This window comes from Camelus dromedarius, chromosome 15 (assembly GCF_036321535.1).
Source record: "Camelus dromedarius isolate mCamDro1 chromosome 15, mCamDro1.pat, whole genome shotgun sequence".
NCBI classification, from domain to species: domain Eukaryota; kingdom Metazoa; phylum Chordata; class Mammalia; order Artiodactyla; family Camelidae; genus Camelus; species Camelus dromedarius.
In genome coordinates, this window is record NC_087450.1 from 47,779,711 (window position 1) to 47,792,615 (window position 12,905).

Consider the following 12,905-nt stretch of genomic DNA (forward strand, 5'->3'; position numbering starts at 1 on the left):
TATTATCAAACTTAGGGTTAAAAATGTTGTCTTTACTCTTAAAAAAGTAATATTATATTACTAACACTTTAAAGATTAAAATAGTTCCACCAGTATTGCATTTCTTGCTTCTTTAAATGAATGTTGATGTGTTTGCATATTAAATATAATTGTGTTCTAGGTTAACTTCTCAGCCTGGTGCTACATTACCAAACGGACATAGTAGCTTATGTGAGTATTCTGTTATGAAACTGGTTAGTATTGAAATTCTTACATTGTTAGAACTGTTAAGGTGGGGTAAAATAGAGAGATTTACTGGTATGCTCAGCATACAGTTGGAAATGACTGGATATCAGTCCTAATAAATATGTATATAGTTGTTAAACGTTGAGAAATTGGTACAACTGAAATAATTTAAATTATTATGACAGATTGTAAACAGTTATGGATATTAACGTCATTTGAGTTTATAGTAAACTTTTAATAATCTTTTAAAAGTAATTTTTGATTTTTTCCTTTCTTTTTATACCTTGTACTTTGAAATGGAAATCTTTCTCTTCTTTGTAGCTCTTCGAAGCCATCCCCTTCGAGGGGAAAAGAAGGGAGATGGGGACCTTTCTTGTATAAATGGTGACATGGAAGTCAGAAAAAGTTGTCGTTCCAGGAAAAACAGATTTGAAAGCGTGAACCAGAGTTTGTTATTTGACCAACTAGTAAATAGGTATGAATGCTTTTGCAGTAAGCAGTCACATGTAATTGTTGGTTTTTAAAGCCACTTATGTTTTAAAAAATAACTGAGCACTGACTTAGCAATCAATACAGTTGTTTTAAAAATTAATTCAAATTAACATGGTTATCAGTGATTGTCAATTTCTAATTACTTTGCTAGATTTAATACAGTTTGTGTGATAGCTAAAATTTTGTCATCTTTTTAAGCTCTTTTGCATAGTTAGATAATATAAAGGTAATTTTATTCTGTCTTCACTACTGTAGTCCTTTAGTACTTGTTCATTTAACATTTGTGTTTTTGACAATTTTCAAGCAACATTAGGTTCCTTATGGATACATAGTAAGTACAGTGTTGCTTAGTCAGCATTCTAAATTGAAAGTCTTTTGAGACTGCAAATGTTGAATGTACCTAGTGAATGATCCTAGTTGACTGCTCAGCATCTACATGCAGTGAAGCTTTATTCTTCTCAGATAGTAAATACATCATCCTACTTAATCCTTGCAATGGCCTGGAGAAGGGAGGTCAATATAATCCCTGTTTGAAAGGAAGTGAAATTATATTCTATAGTGATAGTTTCAAATTTGAGTGTTATTATTTGTTAAGGACTTAGATCAGTATATGGACACATAGTAAGTGATATGTATGTGTTTAAAAGGTAAAATGCGCCAATGTCAGCATGTATTTCGTTGATGTCAGTGTCATCTGATTTCCAGAAGTATCTGTTAACCTTATATTGGCTTTAAACTTTTTACAATTTCTTTATTCTTTACAATTTTAACATCACCTTCAAATAAAAAGATTGAATTAGTTTTTTTTTTCTGTTGGATTTGGTGATCAATTATTTATAGTGTTTTATGGATTTAAATATCTGGAGACTTATAAACAAAAGTCTTCTATTTTATAAATTTTACTTTAATAAATATGTTAAGGTAGAAGATGTTCTCTTTCCATCTTTTTGAGGGGCATTATCTTCTGATGGATGCCAGTTCTGAAGGAGATATTTGTTGGGATGCTTTGTAGAGCTGAGATGATGTAATTAATGCTTTGATGAAGAGCTCTTCTACGTGTATGACACAGAGTACGACCCCACATTGCCTAAACCATAGTTTTATTATAATTGTAGTACTGCTGAAGCTGTACTGCAGGAAATGGACAACATTAACATCAGAAGGAATCGGCGATCAGGAGAAGTAGAACGACTTCGGATGTGGACAGACACAGAATTTGTGAGTATAGTAACTTTAACAACCTTTGCAAGTAATTTTTGTTTTGATTGAGGAATTTAAAGAGAGATAGAGTAGCATTTGGATTTTCTTCAGTTAATGGAGCTGTTCCTTCTTCATTTCTACCTTAATCTGAGGCTTTATTTCTTTTTTTCCCCATACCTTACTTGCCACAACCTTCCCCAAAAGACACTCTACACTTTTGCCAGAAGAGTCATCTTGAAGGACAGCTCTGATTCTGTCAACCTTTCTGATCTGAGCCTTTATGGTTTTTTAATATGTACTGAATTAATTAAAAACACCTTGACCTTCATAATCTGGTTTTAGCTTTATTTCTCACAAACCATTGCCCAAATATAAGCAAATCATTCTTATTTTCCTATCTTACTCCTGTTAATACTTCTGGTTAGGGACCGATGCAGTGCTACCTTTGTTTCAAGGCTCATTTCAAATGCTGCCTGCTCCCTCCACCCTGCCCCCAATGTACTCAGAAAGAGGAGGGTCATCTTTTTGAATTCTAAAGTATTTTGTACCTTTCTTTATGGCATTAAACTTGTTTTACTTTCTTTTATAGTTACCTGTATTTCATCCTACTTGGCTATAATTTGCTTAAGGGAGAAAGTATGTTCATGGCATTGTAGTTTTAAATTTTCAAATATTTTATGTTTTAGTTTTCCTCATGTTTCTCACATTTAGTGAATTCAGAAAGCTCCATTTTCATGAATCTGTGCCTTGCAAATAGGTGCTCAATACATTCTATTGAGTCGGCATGTCCCATTGGGCTAATGATATTTATAGTTGGGAATGAATTTCATGTTAATATTTGATAGATTTCTCTCTTTAAAAGGAAAACATGGATATGTATTCAAGAGTGAAAAGGCGAAGAAAGTCACTGAGAAGAAATACTTATGGTATACAAAATCATCATGAAGTCTCTACTGAGGGTGAAGAAGAAGGTTTGTAAAGCACTTTATGAAATAAATACTACAGAGTTTAGGTGGGAGTGAAGAAAAATATATACAAGTAATATATGTGTAATAGTGCTGGATGGGTGATATTTGACTTTAAAGGCCTTTATTGTATAATTTGAAATAATTTTTATTCCATTGGTATTTCTGAGTTTTCATAGCCTTCATTTGGAAAAATGCCTTTACTGTACACTATGCATTGTTACATCATGTACTTATTGGTAACTATTGGTAGTCCTTAAGTGACCTAATCAGGTGCAGTATTTGCCAAGGGCTGATTTGCTTGTGAGGTGAGGCCTCTTTTGTATTTAGGTATCTTCTAACTAAAAGTCTCTGTCCATAGTCAACCTTCCACCCATAGCCTCTGAATCTCTGATTATTTGGGTCTCAAATTTAGTTATGGACTGAGGAGGAGTATATGGTGAAGGAGAAACTGCTGATACTAGTGGAAGTTGTATGGCTCTTTTCTGAGGCCTGGTTTGGGGTTTGAATCAGAAAAGTGTGACTGAATTTGTCAGGCTGGAGCTGGGAACAGATGAATGCACATTTGCCCCAAGGATTATAAATTGATGACCAGTACATCTATAGGATTTAATTCTGTAGATATTAACCTTCATTAAAATGGATTCTCAGAAGATTTGGTGTATAGTAAATGCAAGGTAGTGGTATTTTACCAAGAAATCTTACTGGCTCCTACTATTTCTGTATCTTAGATGAAGAATGGATTTATTTCTCAAATTCTGTAATTAATATATTATTAGCAAGTTTTGAAGAGCTGATATTTTCTAATGAAGATACTTTATTGAGCAAATATTGTTGTTGTTACAGCTAGAACCTCTATATTGCTTCCTTTGGAGAAAATCAGTATAGGTGAGACAGATTATAATGTCATCTTTGCCTTTCCATTAATTGAACACCTTTGTAGAGTTCCCAAAGTAGATTTGCCATGCACAGGATTTCTTCCCATAATAGCATGTTATTATGCAGACTTTTATTCCAAAAAGTAATTTTTTGAAGGTTTAAGGAAACTTATTTGTGTACAAGTAACTTATAGTGTTACTTAGTTAAGTAATACTGTATTTGCAGATTTTCTCTACAACCTAATAATAAACATTTTTATAAACTTAAAATAAGCTTTCAGATGTCATAAGTAAAATGTAAATTCCTTTGCATTTTTAGTCTCCTACTTCATTCAGCAGTGCTGGCAGTTATAGATTTTTTCCTGTGCCTTAATGTGATTGTGTTACATTGACAATTCTTGTGGTTAAAAAGTTAATCATAAAATACAGTATTTGGGGAACATAAGCCTATACATAAAATATAGTATTTGGGGAACATAAGCCTATACATTTTCATCAGACTTTTAAACTGTAAATAGATATCACATCATAGCTATAGTCAAACCACTTTTTAAAAATAAACTTTTAGGATTCATGTACATTATAATTTTTTTAAGTGTATAGCTAGGTGAATTATCATAAAGCAATTACTCATGTCAAGAAATAAACTATTATCATTACCCCAGAAATCTGTTTTATGCTTTCTCCCAATCTTTGCCTAAATTTTTCTACTAAAACATAACTAATCCATGTTTACCTGTTGTCAGCAGGCCATATAGTGTCAACAAAAATTTCTCTTGCTGTAACATTAGTAATTATCTTTTAAGCATTTTTTTAAAAAAACTATCAAGTAGTATTGTGAATGCCAGCCTTATTCAGTAGTTAACTGGGCACTGAATGAAGTTTGCTTCATTGTTGTAGTAAAGTTTTGTACTACAAATTGTAGTAAAATTTTGAATCATCCTGTGTTACTGTTTTGTATGACCAGAGAGGTTGAAAGGTCATAGGTAAATCAAGAGTTTAGATATGATAATATGGATTTATTTAGCCAAGAACTTTGTTGATTATTTTTAGGAAAGACATCTAAGTTGATTTTTAATTGTATTGATTTATGCTGTGTCATACATTGTTGACACTTCAATGTTAGCTGTGAAGGAAGAATAAAAGGTAAAATATAAATATTTAGTTCTAGAGTGGACCAATCCTTGTGGATGTTAAAACAGTGTTTTTTTTTTTTTGGTTTGTTTGTTTTTCTTTTGTGCATGGGAAACTAGAATCTCAAGAGGAGGATGGAGATATAGAGGTTGAAGAGGCAGAAGGAGAAGAAAATGATAGACCGTATAATTTGAGACAAAGAAAAACAGTGGATCGGTACCAAGCACCTCCAATAGGTAAAAGTGTCTAGTTAACTTCTTTCCTTTTTGTAGTAGAGTAGCTTATTCTGCTCGACCTCTTAGAAAAATTAGTGTTGCTGAATTTAAAAGAATGAAATTTCTTATAGGTTTCATCTTTTATTATATTTACTTCTATTCACACATGCAACTGAAAGTTGAAGGAAATAGTTGCAATATAGAATTACACAGAATATGTACATTTTATTTAAAGAACCTTACATTTAATAATAAATACTTTTGATCCTTTTGTGTTATAGTTTATTCAGTACTTTCATTTACAGCAGCAGTTCTTTATGGCAAATTTCTCTATGTTCCAAATTGTGCAGTAATTTAGCCAAAGGCACAAAAGTGCAGTTTGCCAATAACGTAGGTGGATTTTTTTGTTTCTGTTTTTTTTTTTTTTTTTTTTGAGAAGGAAAATGTTTATCTTAGTGATGTTAAATCTACTGACAGATATTCAGGTCCACAGGTACTATTTTATTGACTCTCCCTCCCCACCACCAGCTTTTGGGAAGTTCCGTCACTATTGGTTCCCTCCAATTAAAATAAAAAAGTTGAGGGTATAATTCATATACCTTGAAATTCATTATTTTTGCTGCATTATGCTGATTTTTAATCTGTAAAATTTATTGGTTTTTAGTATATTCACATGGGTGTGCAGTCATTACCACTATCTAATTCCAGAATATTTTATTACTTCTGTGAAGTTCCATTCCCCCAGCCCTTGACAACCACTAGTGACTCTGTCTCTATAGATTTGCCTATTTGTGACCTTTCGTGTCTGGCTTCTTTCACTTTGCATAATGTTTTCAAAGAAGTACCTGTGTCAATTTACTCAAACTCTTATACTGCAGACATTACTCCAGTTAGGAATCACTGCCATAGATAGTCCTATTAATAATGGAGGAGCTATGTTAGGGTAAAAGAAAGATTGTGAACCATTTTCCAGTTTTTTTTTTTTTTAAGCTTTATTGAAGTATATGTAGTCCATTGCCATTGCACATATTTAATGTGTGCAGTTTGGTAAGTTTGAAATACCTTAGGGGTATACCTATGAAACTGTCACCACAATCAAGAGAATGAATATGTTCATCACCCCTCCCCCACCAAATTTCATTCTGCCTGTTTGTAACCTACTCTAACCTTCTTGTGCCTTCCCACTCCTAACCCTCAGGTAGTGACTGATCTAATCTGCTTTCTGTCATCATGGCTTAGTTTACATTTTTCTCAAATTTTATATGAGTATATACTCTTTTTTGTGTATGTTTTCTTTCAGTCAATGTAATATTCGAAAGACTCATCCATGTTGTTGAATATTACAACAGTGTGTTCCTTTTTATTGCTAAATAGCATTCCATTGTATGGGTATATCACAGTTTGTTTATCCATTAATTTGCTGATGCTCATTTGGATTGTTGACATTTCTGGTGTCTAGCTATTACAAATAAAGTTGTTAGGAACATTTATGTGGAAGTCTTTGAACATACGTTTTCATTTTTCTTATAAACATCTGGGGATGGAATGGCTGGCTTTTATGATTTAGGTATACGTTTAAGTTTCTAAGAAATTACCAAACTGTTTTCCAGAGTGATTATACTGCTTTACATTCTCACTAAGAATGTATGAGAGTTCAGTTGCTCTATATTCTTGACAACACTTGGTGTGGTTAGTTTTTAAAATTAATTTTAATATATATTTATTGTAGTTTAAATTATATTTCTGTAATGACTAACAACATTGAGCATATTTTTGTCTGCTGATTTGCCAGCATTACCTCTGGTGAAATAATCAAATCTTTTGTTCATTTTATAAATTCACTTGTTTTTATTATTGAAGTTTCGAGAGTGCTGTGTGTACTCCAGATATCAGTCCTTGTGATGTGCAAATATTTTCTGTCTGTAACTCTTTAAAAAAATTCTCTTAAATGTGTCTTTCAAAGAGAAGAATTTATAATTTTGATGTATTTCAGTTTATTAAAATTTTTTTTAATAGATTGTGCTTTTGGTGGTGTATCTAAGAAATCTTTAACTTGAAGATGCAAAGATTCAGTTTAACATTTTTTAGAAGGTTTATGTACAACTTACAGTTTTTACCACAAAGTTATTATTTTTGTTGTGCTTCTTCTAGACAGCATTTAGAACTTGAAGGTGGATGACTAGCTTCTGTTCAGAAGTACTTTATACTTCTTTAATATATCAGTTTATCAATTTATTATTAGTTATTTCTATGTTAATTTTTTTCTTTAAGTACCAGCTCATCAAAAAAAGAGGGAAAACACGTTATTTGATATTCACAGATCTCCAGCAAGAAGAAGTCATATCAGGTATGTTTTGTTGTTTTTGAAAGGAGGAAGTACTTATATTTGTCATTTAGATATATCCTTTAAGTAATACATAGTGTAATGCCTTACAGTTGGAATATAGATATTGATGGTGTTAATGCCAACGAGTAACTAAATAGCATCTTTCTTTAATTAGTGACTAATAGTTGTTACTCTATGTGTGACTGTTACCTTCCTGGTTCAGTTTGCCTGAAATAGTTACTTTTAACAGTTATGTTCCCTAAAGCTATGCAGCCCTCTGGTCTCTTAGAATTGAATCTGGGAGACTCATGTGGCTTTCATTGGAAGTATTGGTTCCATTAGTCTTTGCTACTTTTTGTTTTCTTTTGCCCTTTCTTTTATGTGTAGGTACAAAGGAGACTTTTTGTTTTTGAAACTTTATCTTGTCTATTAAGTTTTCTGAAAAAGGTGATATATTCCTTATGGTTCAAAAATAAAAATTAAAAAATAAACATGAAAAGATTTTTTTCTAGCCTCAATAATCTCTCAAGATCCTGTAGAAGCATTGATACTGGTTTGTATATCCTTGGATGATATGTTCATATATGTGTATGTATATTGTTACCCTTTTTACACAAAGTATACTGTGCACATTGTTCTACACCTTATTTTTTTCACTTGATTCATTTTAACTGTCTGTAGTGAAATTTCACATTTAGTTTATAGTTATGTATGTAACTATACTGTCATTTTAAAACTAGCTCTTTATCAAGAGTCAGGTTGTTTTCAGTCTTTTTTATTACAAAATACAATATAATGAATACCTTTGCATAATTGTTATTTTACATTTGTACAAGTATATTTGTAGAATAACTTCACAGAAGTGGAATTTCTGAATTAAAAGGAATATGAAGTTGTAGTTTTGATTACCTTCAGTAGTGTTGAATCAGTTTGCAATCCACCCAGCAATGTATGAAAGTACCTATTTTTGCATATTCCTGTCAACAAAATGTATTCTCAAACTTTTGGATTTTTGCCAGTCTGAGAGTTGAAAATGAGATCTTGATTTATTTTAAATTTTTATATCTCTTATGAGAGTTTTTTCATGTCTTTTAAAGCCATTTATTTTTCCTGTTTTTTGAAATATCTGTTTTTAAAGTTTGTCTATTTTTCTAATAGGTACTTTTAGTCCTTTGTCACAAATTGCCAATCTTTTTCATCAGTTCAGAGTTTGTCTTTTAACTTTGCTTTTGGTTGTCTATACTAGAACGTTCTTATTTTTAGGTAGTCAGATTTATGTCTTTTAAGGTGTTCAGATTTTTGAATCAGTTAGAAAAGCCTTCTCAAATCCGAAGTTTTAAGGGAGTTCCCCTTTGAATTTAAGGTTTTATTTTTTTACTCTTAAATTTTGATCCATTTGAATTTTATCCTTGTGTGAGATTTATGGTATGGATCCAGCTTTTTTCCCAGGTGGAAAATGAGTTGTCCCAACCTCATTTATTGAATGAATCTATGATTTCTCCATTGATTCCAGTTGCTAAGATTATTATCAAGTTATATATAATATATAAATATTACATAAAAGATGCCCCTTCCCCCCTTTTTTCCCCATTCTTCTGTTCTTCATTTTTCCATTATATTTTCTCTCATCTGGCTGTTTATATGAGAACAGTAAATTGCTGTGTATTAATTTTGTATCCCACTTCTTTAATGGGAATGCCTCTAGCATGTCCCCATTAAGGTTGAAGCTTAAGAATGATATATTTTGTGGTAATGGCATTGTATCTTTGAGAGTGCATGGTTGTTAATAATCTTGCCATTGGGGTTTATAGGATTTTTGTTTTGATTAAGGATGTCAACTTCAGCCAGCTTTTGGGCCATTTTTATTTCTGTTGAATTTTTGCTTCTGAAGATCTTTTCTTCTGTATTTAATTTTTCTTATTAATCAAAGTAATACATACATGTGGTTAAAATAACAAATAGATAGGTTCAATGCAAGTGATACTCCTAACCCACTCTACCGCACCTCTAGTCCTACTGTCAGTCAGCAATCACTTTGAATATTTCTACTTTTAGTTATTTTGATAGCTACTTCCATAAACTGTATAAATGACATTCTGTTTCTTGATTTATCAACTTTAAACATTGTCTTTTGATTTCTTCCTCACTCTTATATAGTGATAACACTAACCTCAATTTTTCTTTGGTCACATGAAATTTCAATCATTATACTTGAATCTACAATTTTGTTTTATTAATTGTAGGCAATATCTTTGACTCCCCTCTTTTAAGATTAGGACCCTAATAGCTACTCTTGCTATTTCATTTTTTCTAGCTTTTTATATTGCCAAGATTGATAACATTTACATTTTCTTCTGTGACAATTATTAAGTCTTCCTTGATTTATTTCTAAGTTAATTCTAAAAGTTGAAAACCCATGGGTAGCTTTTACATTTCTATGAATAATAATGGTGTTTTTCACCATAGAGCTACATAGGAGGCTAAGATTAAATATCCTCCTCTTACGGATTTTACTGCCACCTCTGGCCTCTCAATGGGAATCGTTCCTGAAGTTAGATTTATTCACTCTTTCAACAAATAAATGTTGTATACCTTCTATATGTACCAAGTGTCATTCAAGGCACTGGATATTCAGAATTAAAAGTATAAAAATCCCTCTTCTCTTGGAGCTTTCATTCTAATAGAGGGAGATAAACTAATGGATATATAAAATACATAATGTGTCAGATGTGACAAATGCTTGGAATAAAATGGTGAGGTGAAGGGGAACATGGAGTTCAGAGGGATAGGAATGTGGGATATTGTATCACTTTCTGCACAGCCTGCATATTCCTGCAGGGACGGGAATGTATGTGGGACTTCTTGTGGTGATTCGTGTAAATGGAGAAAAAGGACCCAATGAGATTATCTTCTAATAGTCTCAGCAATGGTGGTAATTTTAAGAGTTCTCCTTCTCTCACATTCAAGTAGTCTCAAGTTTCCCAAGCTTCTGATTATATTAAAATATTCATATTCTTTTTGTCAGATAACATCTTTCCTAGTGTCATCTCCCTGTTCCTCTTTGGGGAGATGCTTTTCTAGGCCTGCTGCAAAGCTGTAGGACTTAACACTGCTTTCATGGGTTGGATCCCCTTTTTACTGGATCCTTTGTCTCTTTTTTTGCTTTACTGTTTCATTTTGCAGGAATATAGTCTCAAGTAATTTACTCAGAAATAATGTGTGGAGGTCAGTTTTGCATCCTTGTATCTTTGAAAATGTATTTTATTTTCATAGTTTCCAATACTTTTGTGAGTTAATAGAATTCTAAATCCAAATAGGTTTCCCTTAAACTTTCGCAGTTCTTATTTCACTGTATTCCATGATATATTGTTGCTGTTGAAAAGTCAGTCTGGTTTAATTTCTTGTTTCTTTGTAGATGTGTGTGTGTGTGTGTGTATATATATATATATATATATATATATATATATATATATATATATATGTTTGTGTATCTATCTATCTTTCTGTATCTATATAAAATTGTTTTTTCACCCTTTTGCTAGGCCCTCTTGCTTTGGAGATTTTCTTTTTTCAACTCTAGAAAATTTTCTTGTATTATTTTTTGCTAGATTTCTTCTCTTCATTTTTTACCCTCATCTATTTCAGTAACTACTGTTGGTCTAACATTGGGCCTCTGTAGCACTTACCCTGTCTCTCATTTTTCATGGTCTTTTTTGCTCTCTCCCCCTCCCCCTTTTTAAAAATTGAAGTGTTGTCAGTTACAGTGTGTCAGTCTCTGGTGTACAGTATAATTTCCCAGTCATACTGATACATACATAATTTGTTTTTATATTCTTTTTCATTAAAGGTTATTTGCTCTCCCTCCTTTCTTTTTCTGAGAGATTTTATTCTTGTTGTCTTCCATCCTTGTAATTTTATTTAGGCAAACATGTTTTTTAGTTTGAATAATTTTATTGTTTTCTGGCTTTTCATAGTATTCTGTTTTTATTTCAGATCATCTTGAGTTTTGTTTTCTGGTATTTTTTGTAAACATTTTTTGTGAATAAACATAATAAAATAAATAATGTAATTAGCTTGCAAATACTTACATATCTAAAGGATAGTTTCTTATCTTGTAAAAACTATACTCTAGCCACAAAGGACTGGAGCAGCATCACTGATGTCTCACCTAGTTGTTTTTTTTTTAAAAACAACTTTATTAAGATACATACCATACAATGCACATAGCATACAATCCAGTGGTTTTTTTTTTTTTTTTTGTATATTCACAGATAACTGTGGAACTTTCACCACAGTTTTAAATAATATTTCATCTCCTTGGAAAAGAACTTGTACTCTTTAAGTCTAACCTTCTACCACTCCCACTATCCTCTAAGCCCTAAGCAACCACTAATCTACTTTCTTCATAGGTTTGCCTAATCTGGGCATTTCATAAAAATGAGAATATAATATGTGGTCTTTGTGATTGGCTTCTTTCAGTTCACATGTTTTCTAGGTTCATACATGTTGAAACATGTATTGATACTTCCTTTTTATGGTCAAATAATGTTCCAAGGTAGGGTTATGTTACATTTTCTTTATCTACTCATCACTTGATGGGCATTTGAATTTTCCAGCTTTTGGCTTTTATCAATAATAATGCTATAAATGATTCATGTACAAGTTTTTATGTGGACATATTTTCATTTCTCTTAAGTATATACCTAGGATTGGAATAACTGGGTCATGTAATAACTTTATGCTTAGTCATTTAGGAACTGCCTGAATGTTTTCCAAAGTGGCTGTACCATTTTACATTCTCTCCAGTAATGTATGGGGCTTTCAGTTTTTCATATCCTCCCCAACACTTTCTATTATCTGACTTTTTGCTTCTAGTCATGCTAATGGGTATAAAATGTGTCTCACTGTGGTTTTGATTAACATTTCCCTGATTACTAATGATATGAAGCATCTTTTCATGGGCTTTTTGGCCATTTAAAAAGTTTCCTTTGAGAACTGTCTGTGTCCTGTGCCTATTTTAAAATTGGGTTCTCTCTTCGTCGTTGACTTGTAAGAGTTCTTTATATAGTCTAGATTCAAATTCCTTATTAGATATATAGTTTGCAAATATTTTATCCTACTTTGTGGGTTGTATTGTTACTTTCTTGATGGTGTTCTTTGAAGCATAAAGGATTTTAATTTTGATGAAGTTCAGTTTATCTTTTCTGCTTTTGTTCGTGTTTTTAATGTTATATCTAAGAATCCATTGCCAAACCACATCACGAAGTTTTACTACTATGTTTTTGTCCGAGAGTTTTATAGTTTTAGCTTTATGTTTACGTCTTTGATCCATTTTGAATTAATTTTTGTGTATGTTGTAAGGGCTTTCTGGTAAATTGCATATACAACTCTGCCTTTAGTGGTGTTATATATGTTATATTTATAAATTTAACAAACATAGCAATAAACTATCAGAATTATTTATATAATT

At 31.7% G+C, this 12,905-nt stretch overlaps 1 protein-coding gene across 3 annotated transcripts in view; it reads left to right on the forward strand.

Moving 5' to 3' along the window:
* The window catches only part of ATAD2B (ATPase family AAA domain containing 2B), a 141,499-nt gene that overhangs the window by 32,329 nt on the left and 96,265 nt on the right, over positions 1-12,905 (forward strand). For all 3 annotated transcript variants that reach the window (XM_031466652.2, XM_010992935.3, XM_031466651.2), the window contains 6 exons: positions 161-210; positions 547-700; positions 1,833-1,935; positions 2,780-2,888; positions 5,014-5,130; positions 7,381-7,456. In XM_031466652.2, coding sequence (XP_031322512.1) covers positions 615-700; positions 1,833-1,935; positions 2,780-2,888; positions 5,014-5,130; positions 7,381-7,456 — 491 coding nt within the window. In that variant the 5' untranslated portion in view covers positions 161-210; positions 547-614. The remainder of the gene's footprint in view (positions 1-160; positions 211-546; positions 701-1,832; positions 1,936-2,779; positions 2,889-5,013; positions 5,131-7,380; positions 7,457-12,905) is intronic.